Genomic DNA, 17800 nt, shown 5'->3' on the forward strand with positions numbered 1-17800 from the left:
CTCCAGCCCGCTGCGGGCCAGCAGCGTTCTTGAGAGCGCAGCGAGAAATGCCTCGGGAGGATGAGGAGACACCCCCATGCAAAAGGGAACACGGGGAAACAGCTGGCAGCAGCATGGCCAGCAGGGACACCCTGCCGGGCACCGAGGACAAGGAGCAGGGCCCTTGGACTCAAGGGGCCTTCCCCTTCTGGCCAGGCAGAACGGTCAGAGAGCGAGGGAGCTCCCCAGGAGCAACCAGGCCAGGTGCCTGAGAGCCCCAGCATCTCCAGTGAGGGCATGTGATTGTTCACTGAAATCCTTGTCCAGTTTTGGGTCACGTGGAGATGAATCATGCTGAGGCCTGACATATGTTGGCCATAGCACCATTGCGTCAAAGTGAGAGCAACACGGGAGCAGGACACGGTGCTCAGGAAGGGCTAAATGTCCTTACGCAGCCGTTACCACCTGCAGCTTGCTGTCTCCGGCAAGACAGCAGCGAGGTCTGGCAGAGCCAGGGCCCGTCCCAGCGCCCCTGCCAGGAGCAGAGCGGGTGGGGACAGCCCCAGCTATGGACACTGGGCACGGCACGGAGGATGGGGACGGGGTGGCTGGGACTCGAGAGAGCCAACAGGCAGTTCACAGGCTCTCGGGAGGGGCGGCGCAGGCCGGGACACGGGCTTTGGCCCTTCCTAGTGAGAGGCCAGAGGCTTTGTGTGGCCCTACACAGGGCCAGCTCTCGGGACCGGGCGTGTTCAGGGCACTGTCGCCTCCCTCGGTTCGGCTCAGCTCAGGGAGGGTCACTTGCCCCCGTCGCCCCTGCATCACAAATGTTGTCGTAGCGGAGCGCTGGTGACATCACAGCTGGTGGAAGGGTGACACGTCACAATCGCAGGGCCAATAAGAACGTGGGCCTGAGCGAGGCCAGGCAGCACTTTGCCTGAGAGCTGCCGGGCGAAGACAGAGGCTCTTGAGCTGGGAAGGGAGAGCAAGCGCACTGCGAGCTGGGTGCGGCTGCGCCTCCTCAAGCTCTCCTTGGCTCTCTCTGGCACGTGTTACAGGCATGCCCGTCACGCCCTCGGCAATGAGCTGGTTCCCCGGGCCAGCGGCCTTCGTCGCCTTCTCTGCTTTCCTGGGGCTGCTGCTGGTGCTGGTGGTGCTTGCCTACCGCCGCCTCACAGTGCCCACGGCCAAGGCCCAGGTAGGAGTCAGTGCTGGTGCAGAGCTGTGCCCTGGCCGGCAGGGTGGGGGGTCAGCAGGGGCCCGGGAGCAGCCCCAGGGGTGGGCTGGGGGGCCCTTGCCTGGCACAGGAGGCCGTTTCCCAGCCATGCCCTGGCTGGGCTCTGGGGTTTTGCCGGTGCCCAGCAGGCGCAGGGAACGCTCCCCTCTAACGCACTGTTTGCCCTGCCTGGGTAGGAAAGGAGACCAAAGGAGCGCCCATGCAGAGGCAACAAGGAGGACGCCAGAAGTAAGCGAGCCCTGGGCAAGGGCAGGTGTCCTGCAAAGACCCTCGCTGGCTCCATGTTCCTACGGACCCGTGTGCGGAGGCCCCATCAGCTCATTCTGTATCCTCTGCCTGTGGCCTCTGACACCCTGCGATCCCCACAGCCCTGGAGGATGTGGTAGGTGGAGCCGTCCCCGCTGGTACCCCTCCGGGATACCCCCACCAAGAGAGGTCCCGCTAACGCTGCCCTCTGCCCCTCTGCAGCTCTCCCGTACACCTGGAGATGGCTGGCATGTATGAAACAATCGTCCATGAGATACAGAAGAGCATGGAGGACCTAAATAGAGATTTGGACATGTGAGGCCACCGAGGAGGGAATGGGGACAGCAATGGGGGGCATGGCTTGGGGCTGCTGGCTGGGGAGGGCGAGGGGAAATCTATGGGCCAAAAATGTAAGGGCAGATGCCCTTCTGGAGGCAACGATCTCCGTGACGCAGAGCTGCCAGCGTCTCCCCTTTTTCCTGGGGCAGAGGGAACCGCTGTGCCCAGCAGGCACGGAGGGGGCCTCGGGCACATGCTGGGTCGGATCCCACGGCAGTGGGCAGTGACACAGCCTGCTGTCTCCTTGGGGGCTGGAAGGATGGCCCCAGGATGCTCTGGAGTGCTGGGCTTAAGCTTTCCCTCTTCTTCTGCCTCCTCCTCTTCATACAGATTCAGCCTGGAGACATCTGAGGACAGCAACACTTCCTGGACTTCCCTCATGGCCAGTGAAGATGGGCCCTCTTCAAGTGTCTCTTTGACACCTTCAAGTGACAACTCCCGGCCTTACACCAGGGCCAGTGACTTTGGCTGCTCTTCACAGGTGTCTCTGGCTTCTCTTGTGCATGGAGCAGACATGGCTCATGCCTCCAGCATCCACCCTGGCCTGGGCCACCCCAGGGCTGACCTGGAGGATCACTCTGGCCCAGCAACTCTCCCGCCCTGCAGGGAGGAAGTGGACAGATGCCTTGAGGCCGGCACCGTGCACCAGCACCAGCAAGATCTTGAGATCCAGCTGGGTGCTCCCACTCCACCTCCAGAGGCACCTGATGTTTGCTCCAGGGAAACAGAGATGCCTAACAAAGACCACAGAGGCCAGGACGCCTTGGAGGACCTCATCCCAGAAGCACAACTGCTGAAGGACCTGGGCCCGCCAGCCAATGTGGACGAGACTCCGCAGACTGTCCCAGCCTCAACTCCTCCACCACCTCAGCAAGCAGAAGAGCACAACGGGGTGGTGGTTCCCATGGACGACGACCCACCCTTCCTAGACTATGAGGCTATGAAATGGACACCGGAGTATCGCATTGCAAGTCTGAAGACACAACAGAACTACCCACTGCCAACCAGGGTCCTGGAAGACAAGGAGAGCTCTGAAGACATTGCCCTGGGGCAAAATGCCACTCAGCCTCCCCCTCTGCAGGGGTGCACTGAGCTGCCCAAACGCTCTCCCTTCTGGCGCGGGGACAGGCACGTCGAGACCACGAAGCCGGCAGAACAGCTCCCTGGTCCGCAGGATGACCCTGCCGACCCTCTGGATCTGCACACGGCTGGCTCCAGCAGGCTCTGCCCCGAGCGCAGCGAAGCCCCACGCCACAGCCTGCCTGGCAGTGAAGGCTCCCAGACTTCAGCTCCATCTGCTGCAGCAGGCCTGGGAGCAGGAACGGGAGGGATGGTGGAGGAAAGGCCTCCTCCATAGGACAGGCCCAAGAGGCAGCAGGGCCAGAAGAGGGCTGCTGCCGCCCAGCATTCTCTGCAGTTCCACGTGTGCGGGTCCACCCTACGGATCCCTCTCTATCGGCATGGGCGGCTTCTAGTGCGGTGGGACCACACCAGGCTCATGCCCCCCTGAGAGCAGCCAGACCCAGGAGTCCTGAGGCAGAGACACCACCTCTGCCAGGCAGCAGCTGCTGTGTGCTCGCCCTCACCCTGCTTTGCTGTTAGGGCGCCCGTGCACCAAGCTCCTAGGCACAGACACGGCCCAATCTGGGAGCAGGAAGAGGAGGAGACGAGAGGACAGGAGAGGAGGCCCACGGGAAGATGACAAAGGGGATGGGAAGCAGAGCCTTAGTGCCCACCAGTGCGTGGGCCGGTCGCGGGTTGTTGTATGGCTGGAGGATTGCGGGGCTCCTGGGGGAAGCAGAAAGCCTGTGACCACCTTAGGAGGTGATGGGGAAGGACTTGGTGGGCTCTCAGGGTGAGGCTTGCTCAGTGGGAGAGACAGGTGTCATCCGGACACGGTGCCAGTGAGGCCAGGGGACAGCAAGGTGGCAGCAGCCCTGGGGACAGCAGCTCCTCTTGCTCAGGGGGAGCCTGTCCACATGCTGCAAGTCGGGAGGGCAAAGAGCAGCCCGACCCCGGGAATGTGACCGTGCTCTTCCCCTTGCAAGTGGCCAGAGGAAGCAGGGCTCAGCGGCGTATGGACCCAGGGAGCAGCAGGTCCCCTCCAGGCCCTACCAGGAGCAACAGCCCTCCCAATAAATGTGTCTCCTCTGAAGTGAGCCCATGGGAGTCTTTCTTTGCCTGGGGAGCAGCAGCTCCCTGGCCCACACAAAGAGACCACAGACCCTGTGGACACCTGCCCGCGAGGGATGCAGGCTCCAGCCCGCTGCGGGCCAGCAGCGTTCTTGAGAGCGCAGCGAGAAATGCCTCGGGAGGATGAGGAGACACCCCCATGCAAAAGGGAACACGGGGAAACAGCTGGCAGCAGCATGGCCAGCAGGGACACCCTGCCGGGCACCGAGGACAAGGAGCAGGGCCCTTGGACTCAAGGGGCCTTCCCCTTCTGGCCAGGCAGAACGGTCAGAGAGCGAGGGAGCTCCCCAGGAGCAACCAGGCCAGGTGCCTGAGAGCCCCAGCATCTCCAGTGAGGGCATGTGATTGTTCACTGAAATCCTTGTCCAGTTTTGGGTCACGTGGAGATGAATCATGCTGAGGCCTGACATATGTTGGCCATAGCACCATTGCGTCAAAGTGAGAGCAACACGGGAGCAGGACACGGTGCTCAGGAAGGGCTAAATGTCCTTACGCAGCCGTTACCACCTGCAGCTTGCTGTCTCCGGCAAGACAGCAGCGAGGTCTGGCAGAGCCAGGGCCCGTCCCAGCGCCCCTGCCAGGAGCAGAGCGGGTGGGGACAGCCCCAGCTATGGACACTGGGCACGGCACGGAGGATGGGGACGGGGTGGCTGGGACTCGAGAGAGCCAACAGGCAGTTCACAGGCTCTCGGGAGGGGCGGCGCAGGCCGGGACACGGGCTTTGGCCCTTCCTAGTGAGAGGCCAGAGGCTTTGTGTGGCCCTACACAGGGCCAGCTCTCGGGACCGGGCGTGTTCAGGGCACTGTCGCCTCCCTCGGTTCAGCTCAGCTCAGGGAGGGTCACTTGCCCCCGTCGCCCCTGCATCACAAATGTTGTCGTAGCGGAGCGCTGGTGACATCACAGCTGGTGGAAGGGTGACACGTCACAATCGCAGGGCCAATAAGAACGTGGGCCTGAGCGAGGCCAGGCAGCACTTTGCCTGAGAGCTGCCGGGCGAAGACAGAGGCTCTTGAGCTGGGAAGGGAGAGCAAGCGCACTGCGAGCTGGGTGCGGCTGCGCCTCCTCAAGCTCTCCTTGGCTCTCTCTGGCACGTGTTACAGGCATGCCCGTCACGCCCTCGGCAATGAGCTGGTTCCCCGGGCCAGCGGCCTTCGTCGCCTTCTCTGCTTTCCTGGGGCTGCTGCTGGTGCTGGTGGTGCTTGCCTACCGCCGCCTCACAGTGCCCACGGCCAAGGCCCAGGTAGGAGTCAGTGCTGGTGCAGAGCTGTGCCCTGGCCAGCAGGGTGGGGGGTCAGCAGGGGCCCGGGAGCAGCCCCAGGGGTGGGCTGGGGGGCCCTTGCCTGGCACAGGAGGCCGTTTCCCAGCCATGCCCTGGCTGGGCTCTGGGGTTTTGCCGGTGCCCAGCAGGCGCAGGGAACGCTCCCCTCTAACGCACTGTTTGCCCTGCCTGGGTAGGAAAGGAGACCAAAGGAGCGCCCATGCAGAGGCAACAAGGAGGACGCCAGAAGTAAGCGAGCCCTGGGCAAGGGCAGGTGTCCTGCAAAGACCCTCGCTGGCTCCATGTTCCTACGGACCCGTGTGCGGAGGCCCCATCAGCTCATTCTGTATCCTCTGCCTGTGGCCTCTGACACCCTGCGATCCCCACAGCCCTGGAGGATGTGGTAGGTGGAGCCGTCCCCGCTGGTACCCCTCCGGGATACCCCCACCAAGAGAGGTCCCGCTAACACTGCCCTCTGCCCCTCTGCAGCTCTCCCGTACACCTGGAGATGGCTGGCATGTATGAAACAATCGTCCATGAGATACAGAAGAGCATGGAGGACCTAAATAGAGATTTGGACATGTGAGGCCACCGAGGAGGGAATGGGGACAGCAATGGGGGGCATGGCTTGGGGCTGCTGGCTGGGGAGGGCGAGGGGAAATCTATGGGCCAAAAATGTAAGGGCAGATGCCCTTCTGGAGGCAACGATCTCCGTGACGCAGAGCTGCCAGTGTCTCCCCTTTTTCCTGGGGCAGAGGGAACCGCTGTGCCCAGCAGGCACGGAGGGGGCCTCAGGCACATGCTGGGTGGGATCCCACAGCAGTGGGCAGTGACACAGCCTGCTGTCTCCTTGGGGGCTGGAAGGATGGCCCCAGGATGCTCTGGAGTGCCGGGCTTAAGCTTCCTCTCCTTCTGCCTCCTCCTCCTGCTCCTCTTCATAAAGGTTCAGCCTGGAGACATCTGAGGACAGCGACACTTCTGAGATTTCCCTCACGGCCAGTGAAGATGCGTACTCTTCAAGTGTCTCTTTGACACCTTCAAGTGACGACTCCCGGCCTTACACCAGGGCCAGTGACTTTGGCTGCTCTTCACAGGCGTCTCTGGCTTCTCTTGTGCATGGAGCAGACATGGCTCATGCCTCCAGCATCCACCCTGGCCTGGGCCACCCCAGGGCTGACCTGGAGGATCACTCTGGCCCAGCAACTCTCCCACCCTGCAGGGAGGAAGTGGACAGATGCCTTGAGGCCGGCACCGTGCACCAGCACCAGCAAGATCTTGAGATCCAGCTGGGTGCTCCCACTCCACCTCCAGAGGCACCTGATGTTTGCTCCAGGGAAACAGAGACGCCTATCAAAGACCACAGAGGCCAGGACGCCTTGGAGGGCCTCATCCCATTAGCGCAACTGCTGAAGGACCTGGGCCCGCCAGCCAATGTGGACGAGACTCCGCAGACTGTCCCAGCCTCAACTCCTCCACCACCTCAGCGAGCAGAAGAGCACAACGGGGTGGTGGTTCCCATGGACAACGACCCACCCTTCCTAGACTATGAGGCTATGAAATGGACACCGGAGTATCGCATTGCAAGTCTGAAGACACAACAGAACTACCCACTGCCAACCAGGGTCCTGGAAGACAAGGAGAGCTCTGAAGACATTGCCCTGGGGCAAAATGCCACTCAGCCTCCCCCTCTGCAGGGGTGCACTGAGCTGCCCGAACGCTCTCCCTTCTGGTGCGGGGACAGGCACGTCGAGACCACGAAGCCGGCAGAACAGCTCCCTGGTCCGCAGGATGACCCTGCCGACCCTCTGGATCTGCACACGGCTGGCTCCAGCAGGCTCTGCCCCGAGCGCAGCGAAGCCCCACGCCACAGCCTGCCTGGCAGTGAAGGCTCCCAGACTTCAGCTCCATCTGCTGCAGCAGGCCTGGGAGCAGGAACGGGAGGGATGGTGGAGGAAAGGCCTCCTCCATAGGACAGGCCCAAGAGGCAGCAGGGCCAGAAGAGGGCTGCTGCCACCCAGCATTCTCTGCAGTTCCACGTGTGCGGGTCCACCCTACGGATCCCTCTCTATCGGCATGGGCGGCTTCTAGTGCGGTGGGACCACACCAGGCTCGTGCCCCCCTGAGAGCAGCCAGACCCAGGAGTCCTGAGGCAGAGACACCACCTCTGCCAGGCAGCAGCTGCTGTGTGCTCGCCCTCACCCTGCTTTGCTGTTAGGGCGCCCGTGCACCAAGCTCCTAGGCACAGACACGGCCCAATCTGGGAGCAGGAAGAGGAGGAGACGAGAGGACAGGAGAGGAGGCCCACGGGAAGATGACAAAGGGGATGGGAAGCAGAGCCTTAGTGCCCACCAGGTGCCAGGCCGAGGGCACCATGCTCTTTGGGTGCGTGAGGCCGGTCGCGGGTTGTTGTATGGCTGGAGGATTGCGGGGCTCCTGGGGGAAGCAGAAAGCCTGTGACCACCTTAGGAGGTGATGGGGAAGGACTTGGTGGGCTCTCAGGGTGAGGCTTGCTCAGTGGGAGAGACAGGTGCCATCCGGACACGGAGCCAGTGAGGCCAGGGGACAGCAAGGTGGCAGCAGCCCTGGGGACAGCAGCTCCTCTTGCTCAGGGGGAGCCTGTCCACATGCTGCAAGTCGGGAGGGCAAAGAGCAGCCCGACCCCGGGAATGTGACCGTGCTCTTCCCCTTGCAAGTGGCCAGAGGAAGCAGGGCTCAGCGGCGTATGGACCCAGGGAGCAGCAGGTCCCCTCCAGGCCCTACCAGGAGCAACAGCCCTCCCAATAAATGTGTCTCCTCTGAAGTGAGCCCATGGGAGTCTTTCTTTGCCTGGGGAGCAGCAGCTCCCTGGCCCACACAAAGAGACCACAGACCCTGTGGACACCTGCCTGCGAGGGATGCAGGCTCCAGCCCGCTGCGGGCCAGCAGCGTTCTTGAGAGCGCAGCGAGAAATGCCTCAGGAGGATGAGGAGACACCCCCATGCAAAAGGGAACACGGGGAAACAGCTGGCAGCAGCACGGCCAGCAGGGACACCCTGCCGGGCACCGAGGACAAGGAGCAGGGCCCTTGGACTCAAGGGGCCTTCCCCTTCTGGCCAGGCAGAATGGTCAGAGAGCGAGGGAGCTCCCCAGGAGCAACCAGGCCAGGTGCCTGAGAGCCCCAGCATCTCCAGTGAGGGCATGTGATTGTTCACTGAAATCCTTGTCCAGTTTTGGGTCACGTGGAGATCATGCTGAGGCCTGACATATGTTGGCCATAGCACCATTGCGTCAAAGTGAGAGCAACACGGGAGCAGGACACGGTGCTCAGGAAGGGCTAAATGTCCTTATGCAGCCGTTACCACCTGCAGCTTGCTGTCTCCGGCAGCCATCATGCTGACATATTAAGTGTCTGGTATTTGCTTCAGAATGTACAATGCCACAGGGATGCTATAGTCCATGCTTCCACACTGGAAGGTATAAACACAATCAGGTTACGCAGAAAGTGGACCCAAGGGGAGCTGGACTCCTGAGGCTGTTGTGCTTCCTGCTGTGACACAGGGGATGCCCTCTCTGCGATGGAGGAGGAAGGACGAGCTCTCTCACAGTAGGTTATGTTGCTATTTTGCTCTTAGGCCCAGGAGTTGTGAGCTGAAATTACAAGTTCTAAATTAGCAGTCAGGTGTCAGGAGCTGGGAGTTGGGAGTAGGGAGCTGCGAGTAACGAATTGCAAGTTGAAAGTTGGGAGTCGGGGGCTGGCAGCTGCGACTCATTCTCATTTGCTGTTCAGAGTGCCCTTGCACTAGACAAAAGCTCCTAAGCACAGGCCAGGCCCACTTTGGGAGCAGGAAGGGGGGGAGCAGAGAGGTGAGGAGACCCAAGGGAAGATGACAAAGGGGATGGGAAGCAGAGCCTTAGTGCCCACCAGGTGCCAGGCTGCGGGCACCACGCTTTTTGGCTGGGTGGGGCTGGTCACAGGTTGTTGTGGGGCTGGAAGTTTGCCTGGGCTCCCTGGGGGATGAGAAAGCCTGTGACCACCTTGCGCTGACGTGGCAAGGCTTTGGTAGCGCGGGGGTTGCAGGAGTGGCTTCTGTGAGAAGAGGTCAGGAGCTGCTCCCATTTGGGCAGAGCCGTTGCACCAGTCATGTCCAAAACAGACCTGCCACTGGCCAAATGTATCTCTCCCTGTGCATTCCCTGTTAATATGACCATGCTCTTCCCCTTGCCGGTGGCCAGGGGAAGCAGGTCCCTGTGGCCTGTGTACCCAGGGAGCAGCAAATCCCTCTACCAGGATCAGGCATTTTCACAATAAATGTATTTCTTCTGCAATGTGCCTGTGGGATTCTTTTTTGCGTGTGGAGGAGCAGTGGCTTCATGCCCTACTCACTTCTTCCACCTCATTGAACTAGTAATATAGGCAACAGCTCTGGTGCCAGCTTCTGGGGAGAAGACCACAGTGGCCATCAATAAGGTTCCTGAGGATGGGGACCTGGGGCTTGCCTTATGCCTCAGGCTTCCAGAGGTAGTGTGGATCTACCTGGTTTCCTGCAAGTCCCCTGCACACCACAGCTGCTTCAGTGCACTTCAGTGCTGGGAGCAGTGCAGGTCCCTCAAGGCAGCAAGTTGCAGAGAGGAATGAAGTTTGGTGTCCGCCATGGGACCAAGAAGATGGAGGCCCCAGCACCTGTTCTGGCTGTATGATAATAAGCAGTGACCCTGGGAATAGGAGGTAAATGCCTCTGTGGGCACCACTCTCCTCCTTGCTGTGGTATGGGGTGGGTTCATCTGCAAAATCCCTGCCTCTCCCTTTCAGGGCAGCTGATCTCTGGCTGTGGCACAGAGGTGACTGAAAGCCCTGGGAGACTGGAAGGATCACAGCCCTGAGCTCTGGGGCTTACTAGGAGCTCTACATTCTCATGTACATACTGGAGCAAGAGAAAGTCTTAGGTGCAGGACGTGAGCAGCATCCCTCAACAAGAAGAAAAGTGCAGTGAGGATTGTCAGAATGGAGTGCGATGGAAGAGCTCTTGCAGGTTCCCCTGCATTTCCTTAAGTGTTTAAATTGCAGAATGATTGAGGTTGGTAGGGACCTTGGAGGTCACCTGATCCAAGCCCCCTGCTCAGCCAGTGCCACCTCGATCCAGTTGCCCAGGACTGTGTCCAGGCAGCTTCTGAACATCTCCAAGGATGGAAACTCCACCACATCCCTGGATAACCCTGTGCCAGTGCTTGGTCACCCTCACAGTGAAAAAGGGTTTCCTGATGTTCAGAGAGAACCTCCCATGTTTCAGTTTGTGCCCCTTGCCTCTTGTCCTGTCACTGGGCACCACCAAAAAGAATCTGGCCGCATATTCTTTGCATCCGCCCTTCAGGTATTTACATAAATTAGTAAGATCTTCCCTGAGCTTTCTTGTCTCTAGGCTGAACCGTCCCAGCTCTCTCAGCCTTTCCTCATATGTGAGATGCTCCAGTACCTTCATCACCTTAGTGGCCCTTTGTTAGGCTCTCTCCAGTATGTCCATGTCTCTCTTGTACTGATGAGCCCAAAACTGGACATAGGAGCCAAGTGTGACCTCACCAGTGCTGAATAAAGGAGAATGGTTACCTCCCTCAGCCTGCTGGCAATACTTTGCCTCATGCAGACCAGGATACCATTAGCCGCTTTTGTTGCAAGGGAACATTGCTGGCTCATGTTCACCTGGTGTCCACCAGGATCCCTCAGTCCTTTTCCGCCAAGCTGCCTTCCAGCTGGCTGGCCCCCAGCATATACTGGTGCATAGGGTTGTTCTTTCCCAGGTGTAGGACTTTACACTTCCCCTTGCTGAACTTCATGAGGTTCCCAACAACCCAAATGTTTATCATCTTTGCTTCCCAATAGCTATACCAGTAATTCTATGTTCAAAATTAAGATAAATTCCCCAAGTGTCCTTTGCTAATGACAATAGTTGGGAGAGTGATTCTTCTGCCTTTACTTCCACACATGAGTTCTCTCGCTGCTGTTCTTCCTGTTCTCCCTCCCTGCTTCCATGGGTGCATCTCGTTTCTGTGTGCATAGGGTTTTCCTTGACAGTGTTTTGTAGCAGGGATGTCCTATGTGAGAGAGGGTGAGGGGCTGCCCCGTACTGGTAAAATGCAGCCTTTTCTTTTACTGGCTTTGAATTAACACCTTCCAGTTCTCTTGAAAATTACTTTGTTCCTGTGCCATGAGCCACAGAGCAGCTCCCAAAGGCCCTTCTCTGCCTGCTGTGCAAAGTGGAGCAGAGCTCCTCAGGGTTGCCCACAGTCCCTGCCCAGGGAGATCCCCTCGCAGTGCCTGTGGAGGTGCAGGGAAGCTGGAGCCACAGGGGTGCAGCTGATGCCTGGAGAGACCCTCGCTTTGAGAACCTGGGGGCTATGGCCACATGTCAATGCTGCCCCGCAGAGGGAGCGAGGCTTTGGCATCGGCTAATAGAGGGCTGTGCAGAGCCACACACCGATCCTGCAGTTACTGCCAGCAGCTGCCCCCCAGGAGGGACGAAGTGTGGAAGCTGTGATATTGGACCATTCGAATGGCTGGAGGTGTTCTTGGAGGTGTGTGTCATAGCAAGACAAGGTCAGCTGGCAATGATCAGGCGCTCCAGCTGCTGCATGTCTGTCTTCTGGTGCCTTGCAGGGGCGGAGGGCAAGGGTTGCTGGGGGCAGGGAGGCCTCGTCCCTGTGACCACCCCTGTTCCCCACAAGACAGGTCGCGCTTGCAGTGTGAGTCTGTGGAGGTGGTGATGGTGCTGAGGGCAGAGTCTGTCACCAACGGCTGCTCCGGTGGCAGCTCTTCAGCCTCGGCTCTGCAGGGGTGAGGGGGGGGCCTCTGCTGGGCACCAACAACAGGGTCTGGGTGCGGGGTGCTGCAGGCGAGGCCTCTGTGAGAGGCGGCGGGGCCGCCTGTACCGGCCGCAGCTGGTTCTGGTCGTTTCCAAAAGGCTCCGTAACGACCCTAACGGCTGCCAGAGCTCGGCCAATCAGGGGAGTCGATGGCAGCTCTGGGCCAATGAGAGGGGTCCCTTCACGCCCTAGAGAAGTTGCCTGAGGTAGGGCGGCCTGCAATAGGAGGGAGGAGCAGCAGGGGGCGTGCCGCGGCGGGATGGCGCAGCCCACCAGAGCCTGGGGCCGGGGGGGAGCAGCAAGCAGGGCTGAGGTGTACGGAGGGAAGTGTAGGCTGGGCTTAGCGTGGAGAAGCTTTGTCCTCGGTGTTTAAATGTTTTCCGTCTTTGTTTCTCACTACCTAAACCATTTTTCTGCAAGAATAATTTTGCATGCCTGCTTTCATCCCCTGTTCTCTTCTCGGCCCCCCCTTCCACGGTGGAGAGGACCATGATGGCTGTCCACATGCCTCAGGCACTGTGGCGGGGGCTGAGCGATGCTGGGTGTGAACGCTGAGGAGAGCAGCAGAAAAGCATTTCCACTGTGACCTGGGACTTCCCCCGTGCATGGAATGGGGCAGAGTAGCAATGCTAGTTCCAGGAGGGTGGCCTGGGGTGTCCCGAAGGGAGGTCCCTTGTGGCCTCCATGCTGGCTGCTGGGCACTGTCCACCCCAGCCAGCTCCTAGCTGGATACCTCCCCCTTCCGCCGGGCCCGAACTGGGAGTGGCCCAGTGCCTCCCCCTGCCCCAAGCCAGCGCTGTCCTGAAGCAGCTCTCTGGGCAGGGCCGGGGTCAGGCCTGCCCTGCAGTGCGGCTGTGGCACTCCCTGCTGGAGCTGGGCCCATAAGCCCGTGTACATATAGTGCAAAACAAAACATGTTTGCTTTTTGGAATAAACAAGGGAGTATTTGGCTTCAAGAACATCAGTAATGTTAAGGGGGGGAGGGGGCGGGGGGAGGTTAAACACTCATTCCCGAAGCTTCAGTATACTTTCTGGCTCCCTGGCTGTGATACAGGCCTTGCGTGCCTGAAGAAGTAGCAGCAGGCTAGGCACTAGCTACAGCCCAGAAAGCTGTGTAACTGGCCTTTGGAGGGGAAGAGGTAGCAGTGCTCTATGAAGATTGTACCACGGTGTTTCTTACTGGTCTTACCTCATTTCACATCAATGAATGGAATGGAAAGGTGCTGGAGGATTGATTGGAACAGAAGCAAACTTCTCAAGAGGCACTTGTAAAATAACATGCAAAGTGTCCTAACTGGCCAGAGGAATTCTGTTGTGCAGGATCCTCCTACACATGACGATCAGCGTAGGAACCCACTGTGATAATTTCAGATCTCCTTTTGCTCTGAGGGGTTTTCTAGATGAATAGTAATGGCTCCTTGCTCAAGGCAAAGTTGGAGTTTATGTTGCCCCATGTAAAGAAAACGTGAGGAGCCTGAGGCAAACTTCTATTACTCATTGCAGGTAGGGAAGGGGAAGGATGGTCTGAATCACGTGCTACTGGGGTAACAGGAAAACAAGCTGGAGCAGGCATTAGAGGCAGTGGTGCTTGGTAACAAGGGAAATGAGCTCAACGTACAGAAAACATGCACTTTCTCAGAGCAATTCAGCTTCTCACATTACGGTAATATGTAAGTTCCTGTCCCAGCCTAAACTGCCTTTGCCGGGCAGGAGCCACGGTGAGGAATGGAACCACAGAAGCTTGCTGAGGATTCCCCCTTTCAGTCCCCAAATACAGGGACATCACTTCCAGCAATACCAGAAAGCTGCACTGCCTTGTTCCCAATTCTCAGTTCTCCTAGATGTACTCAACAAGCAGCTTGAATCTAAAGGAGCCTCATTTATTTGTATGAAAGAGACTTTGTTTGTTGCTGACTTGCAATGGGCCATGTGACACAGGCCTGGAGCAAATCAGTAAATTCAGAAGCCAGACTAATGTATAAAGAGAATTTTCTCTTGAGACGGTGAGGGTGGGGCAGAGGACATGGTAATTACATGCTCCTCATGAGCGCTGCTTTTCTTCCTTTGCCAAAAGCAGCTTTGGAGAAAGCATTCCTATTTGTGTATCTCTCATTTGCACTACCTTTCCCCCCCACCAAGACATATTCACATTAAGAAGGTTTGTCATTCTTTCAAGGGAATTCAACAGCAGTGGGAGGAGAACAGAATCCATGGTTGTCTAATTATGATCTGGGACCCTCTCCTGGAAGCCCTGAAGTGTGTACTGCAGCACCAACAACTATCAGAGGCCAAAGCTCGATGCAGAGTGGCCCTACCAAGTCACACATTCCTAGAGGGGATGCTGTCCTCTTTCTCCTTCCCCTCTGAGTTCTTCAGCTTTATCACCTCTGAGAAGATCTGGAGAGAAGGACTTGGAAATCAAGTGCAGCATACGTTGCTGAAGGCCTGTGTAAGAATGAGGTGTAGTAACCTGTAGAGAAGAGAATGACAGTAATGGATGACGGCTTTCTATTGAGTAAAAAGCAAGAGCACTTGCTACAGTCTTTAGTGTCATCTTGGCAATGAGCAAGGGTGTCCTTGCTCCTCACGGGCCTAAAGTTGTTACAATCACAGAGCCCTAAGTCATCATTTGGCATCACCTGCTTTGCCTCAGGTGACAATGAAATAGTGTGGCTAAACACTCTTAACAGTGTGAGTGCGCCCTTGCTGCTAAGACCTGCTGGTTTGGGAACATTGGCTGAGTCAGCTCTACCTCAGTAGACATTGGTTCATGGAAGTGGGGGAGGTAGAAGACTGCCAGAGAAAAAGCTATGATGCATCATGATAGCAAACAGGCCAGATGTATGTTGCACAATGCTGAAGAAAAATGGTACAGAAACCCACCTCCTCAGTAATAAGCAGCAGACTCAAAGACCATCAGTGTTTGGATGTGATTTTCCCATAGACATGTTTTTACAGCTGTGGTTAATGTGTGACTAATCCTTACTGTGGAGTAACCACACAACCACTCCTTGGAGCTGTGCAAGCACACATAGCTGTGCTTCAGCAGTAGAGGTTTTGAAAGTACTTCGTTTGAAAGTAGAAATGGTAACATCCAAAAAGAATACTTAAAACCAACATCACTTTTGAACAGGGCTCTAATCATTTATGCTGTGCCCAAGAAACTTGCAGCTAGGCTCCAGTACACATATATAACAAAAAAGACAAACCACCTCCCAAGAGCAATAAACAGTTCAAAGGCTTCAGTTTTCAGGCGGCTGCTATCAAACATTAACAGCAGTATTTGAGCAGGAAGAGCAGACTCAACCAACATTTTCAAGAGCATATGCAAACTGTCTTTTGCTTCAGTAGAACATTAATACCAATAATAGTAAAGCCACATTTTCAGTCTGCCTAAAAGGCAGGTAATTAGCTCTAAATCAACCATTTTTTCCCCTGTGCCTCCCTGAGAACAATAAAACACCAGGAAGACCTTATTGACTCATTGCTCTGGGTCATGACGATTGAACACTCAACTGCTATTTTAAATTATTGATAAAGTAACTTCAGGCCTGGATGTACTGAATGAGAAAGGACCTGATTCCTCCATCAGGAGGGCTGTGTGCTGCATGTAGCTGCATGTACAGGCCAACTCGCTTCATTCATGTGATGGTCCTGAAGGGCTGGCCAAACCCTGGTGTCCATACACAGCTGAGCTGTGAAGGCCTCTGACCATAGAGGATGGATGATTAAAATGATTTCTGACGGCCAGCAAAAGTGGCTTTTCAGATACCCTCCAGGTGCAGCTGGTAAGTAAATGGGCCATCAGCTCACTCACTTGTGATACATGTAAACTTTCTTTTTACACGTCTGCTTTATTTTGAGGGCTTCTAACCTGAGGGTTGTTGGTTTTTTTTTTTTTAATTACAATAATGTTCTATTATATCCTTTTGAAACTATTTCAGCCTTAATTCTAGTTGGTTTGATTTTTGTTCTGACCAGAGAATATCCTAATTTTTAACACTTTTAAGCTTTCATCAGGTAAAACTTTGCATGAAGAAGTCTGTGTATGTTTGCTAGAATAACAAAAAGACTGCAATTCCTTTAGGTCACACATTAGCTGGTCTCGTGCAGCAGGGAATGGCATCCAGGGCACTGCCTAAGCATGGCAACAGCAGGTTTATGAAGTGTGTACTCAGGCTTAGGGAGCCACAGCAGCCTGGAGCATCTCCCAGAGAAGCAGCCCCTTGCTCACAGCACCTACTAATTCTGAATGTGATGGGAGTCACTCTGGCACTCAAACCCTGCTTTCCTTTCAGAAAGAAATGTGACCTTGTGTACCACCCTAGGAAAACAGCTAGCCAGTCATGTAAGACATGAGTTCCCAGGCTTTGTTTAGAGGGAGAAAATGCACTGGTGGCATCAGCAGAAGTTTCTTCTGGGCTGCCCCAGTCCTTCCCTCAATGTTCCGCACACACCTTAATCATCTACAGCAGCTCCTAGCTCTGTGTACAGCAAAAGTGATCTAGCTGGCTCCTGCCTATCGCTTCCAGAGATAAGGCAGATGTAACAGGTTTTGGTGGTGGATTTTTGGAGGTTTGATTTCTGGTTTTTTTCTGCATACCATTTGGCAATATATTGCATACCACAGTGGTAGATGTACCACAATTTGGGGACCCCTGGACTGGTGGCATGTCTTAAGCATATAGCTCTCCCCCCTACAGGTTCTTGGGGGTCAGAAATGCTTTGATGGTTGGTGCAGCCAAGTAGGGGTTCATGCTGAGGACCTTTTTATACAACAGTCACATGGCTTTAGTTAAACTGGAACAGCTGTGTTCTAAGATCCACTATGTAGCCAAATGCTAATCTTTATTTTTAAATCATGCCTATTTGTTCTTTGCTTTATGCCATTTTGAAGCAGGATTTTCTACTTCTAAAAGCACTTCATATTTTCTGACTTTTTTAAATTTAGTGATTGCCCTCACTTTGTTCCTGTTTTGATTTCTAGTTAGCACATACTTGCGTGTGCATGTGCATGCATACACATAAGCACATGCACATATATACATGTGTGTTCAGACACGCACAAAGTGGAATACATTGGTCCCAATTATGTTTTGTTAACATCTCAAAGAATGGTCCAGAGGCTGCCCATCTGTTTTTCCCATGGTAAAGCACAGTAGAGGAAGGACAGTAACAAACTAGAGTAAATAAAGTATGTGATAAATAAAAGCAGGCCATTGGCACTAGGGTAAGATGACATTGTCTATGTGTGGAACAACAGAGCAGACTAAAGGGCACTTTGTAAACCCAGCAGTGTTGATACCTGAAAAAGTACGTTGCCCCAGATGGCTATATGTTGCATCATCCTCTGTCCTCACACTTGTCTCTTGCACTTGCTACTTTTATGCTAGTGGGGCTAAAACTTGTTAGAATCCCAGCCTGACTTGCCTGCGCTATAGTATAAGCGATAGTTTTTAAGTGTAGAAATGTGATGGTTTAAAGTTTGAGTTAGGATTTTTTGGGGGGAAGGGTTTACAGAGAGGTGTAGTTTGAAAAGTTTCATGATAAAGTGTTTTGAGGAAAAAGACTGAAGAAGACTTCCACATTTTCTCCTAACAGAAGTGACACTGACTTGTGTATTTAGTCTAGCCTGTTAAAAAAGGTGGCTTTCCAGAAACCTCCACCTGGAAATGTGGCTCTTATCTGTATTAGACAAAGAACTTTCTTCTCAG

At 55.8% G+C, this 17800-nt stretch overlaps 1 protein-coding gene across 1 annotated transcript in view; it reads left to right on the plus strand.

Annotated features, from left to right (window-relative positions):
• The first annotated feature begins 3588 nt into the window (after positions 1 to 3588).
• Positions 3589 to 17800, plus strand: part of LOC308064864 (uncharacterized protein) — a 279371-nt gene continuing 265159 nt past the window's right edge. The window contains exon 1 of the mRNA XM_080390026.1: positions 3589 to 15933. Within this exon, the coding sequence (XP_080246152.1) occupies positions 6380 to 7222 (843 nt within the window). The 5' untranslated portion in view covers positions 3589 to 6379 and the 3' untranslated portion in view covers positions 7223 to 15933. The remainder of the gene's footprint in view (positions 15934 to 17800) is intronic.

Source organism: Falco punctatus (genome assembly GCF_963210335.1).
Source record: "Falco punctatus genome assembly, chromosome: 5".
Taxonomy (NCBI): domain Eukaryota; kingdom Metazoa; phylum Chordata; class Aves; order Falconiformes; family Falconidae; genus Falco; species Falco punctatus.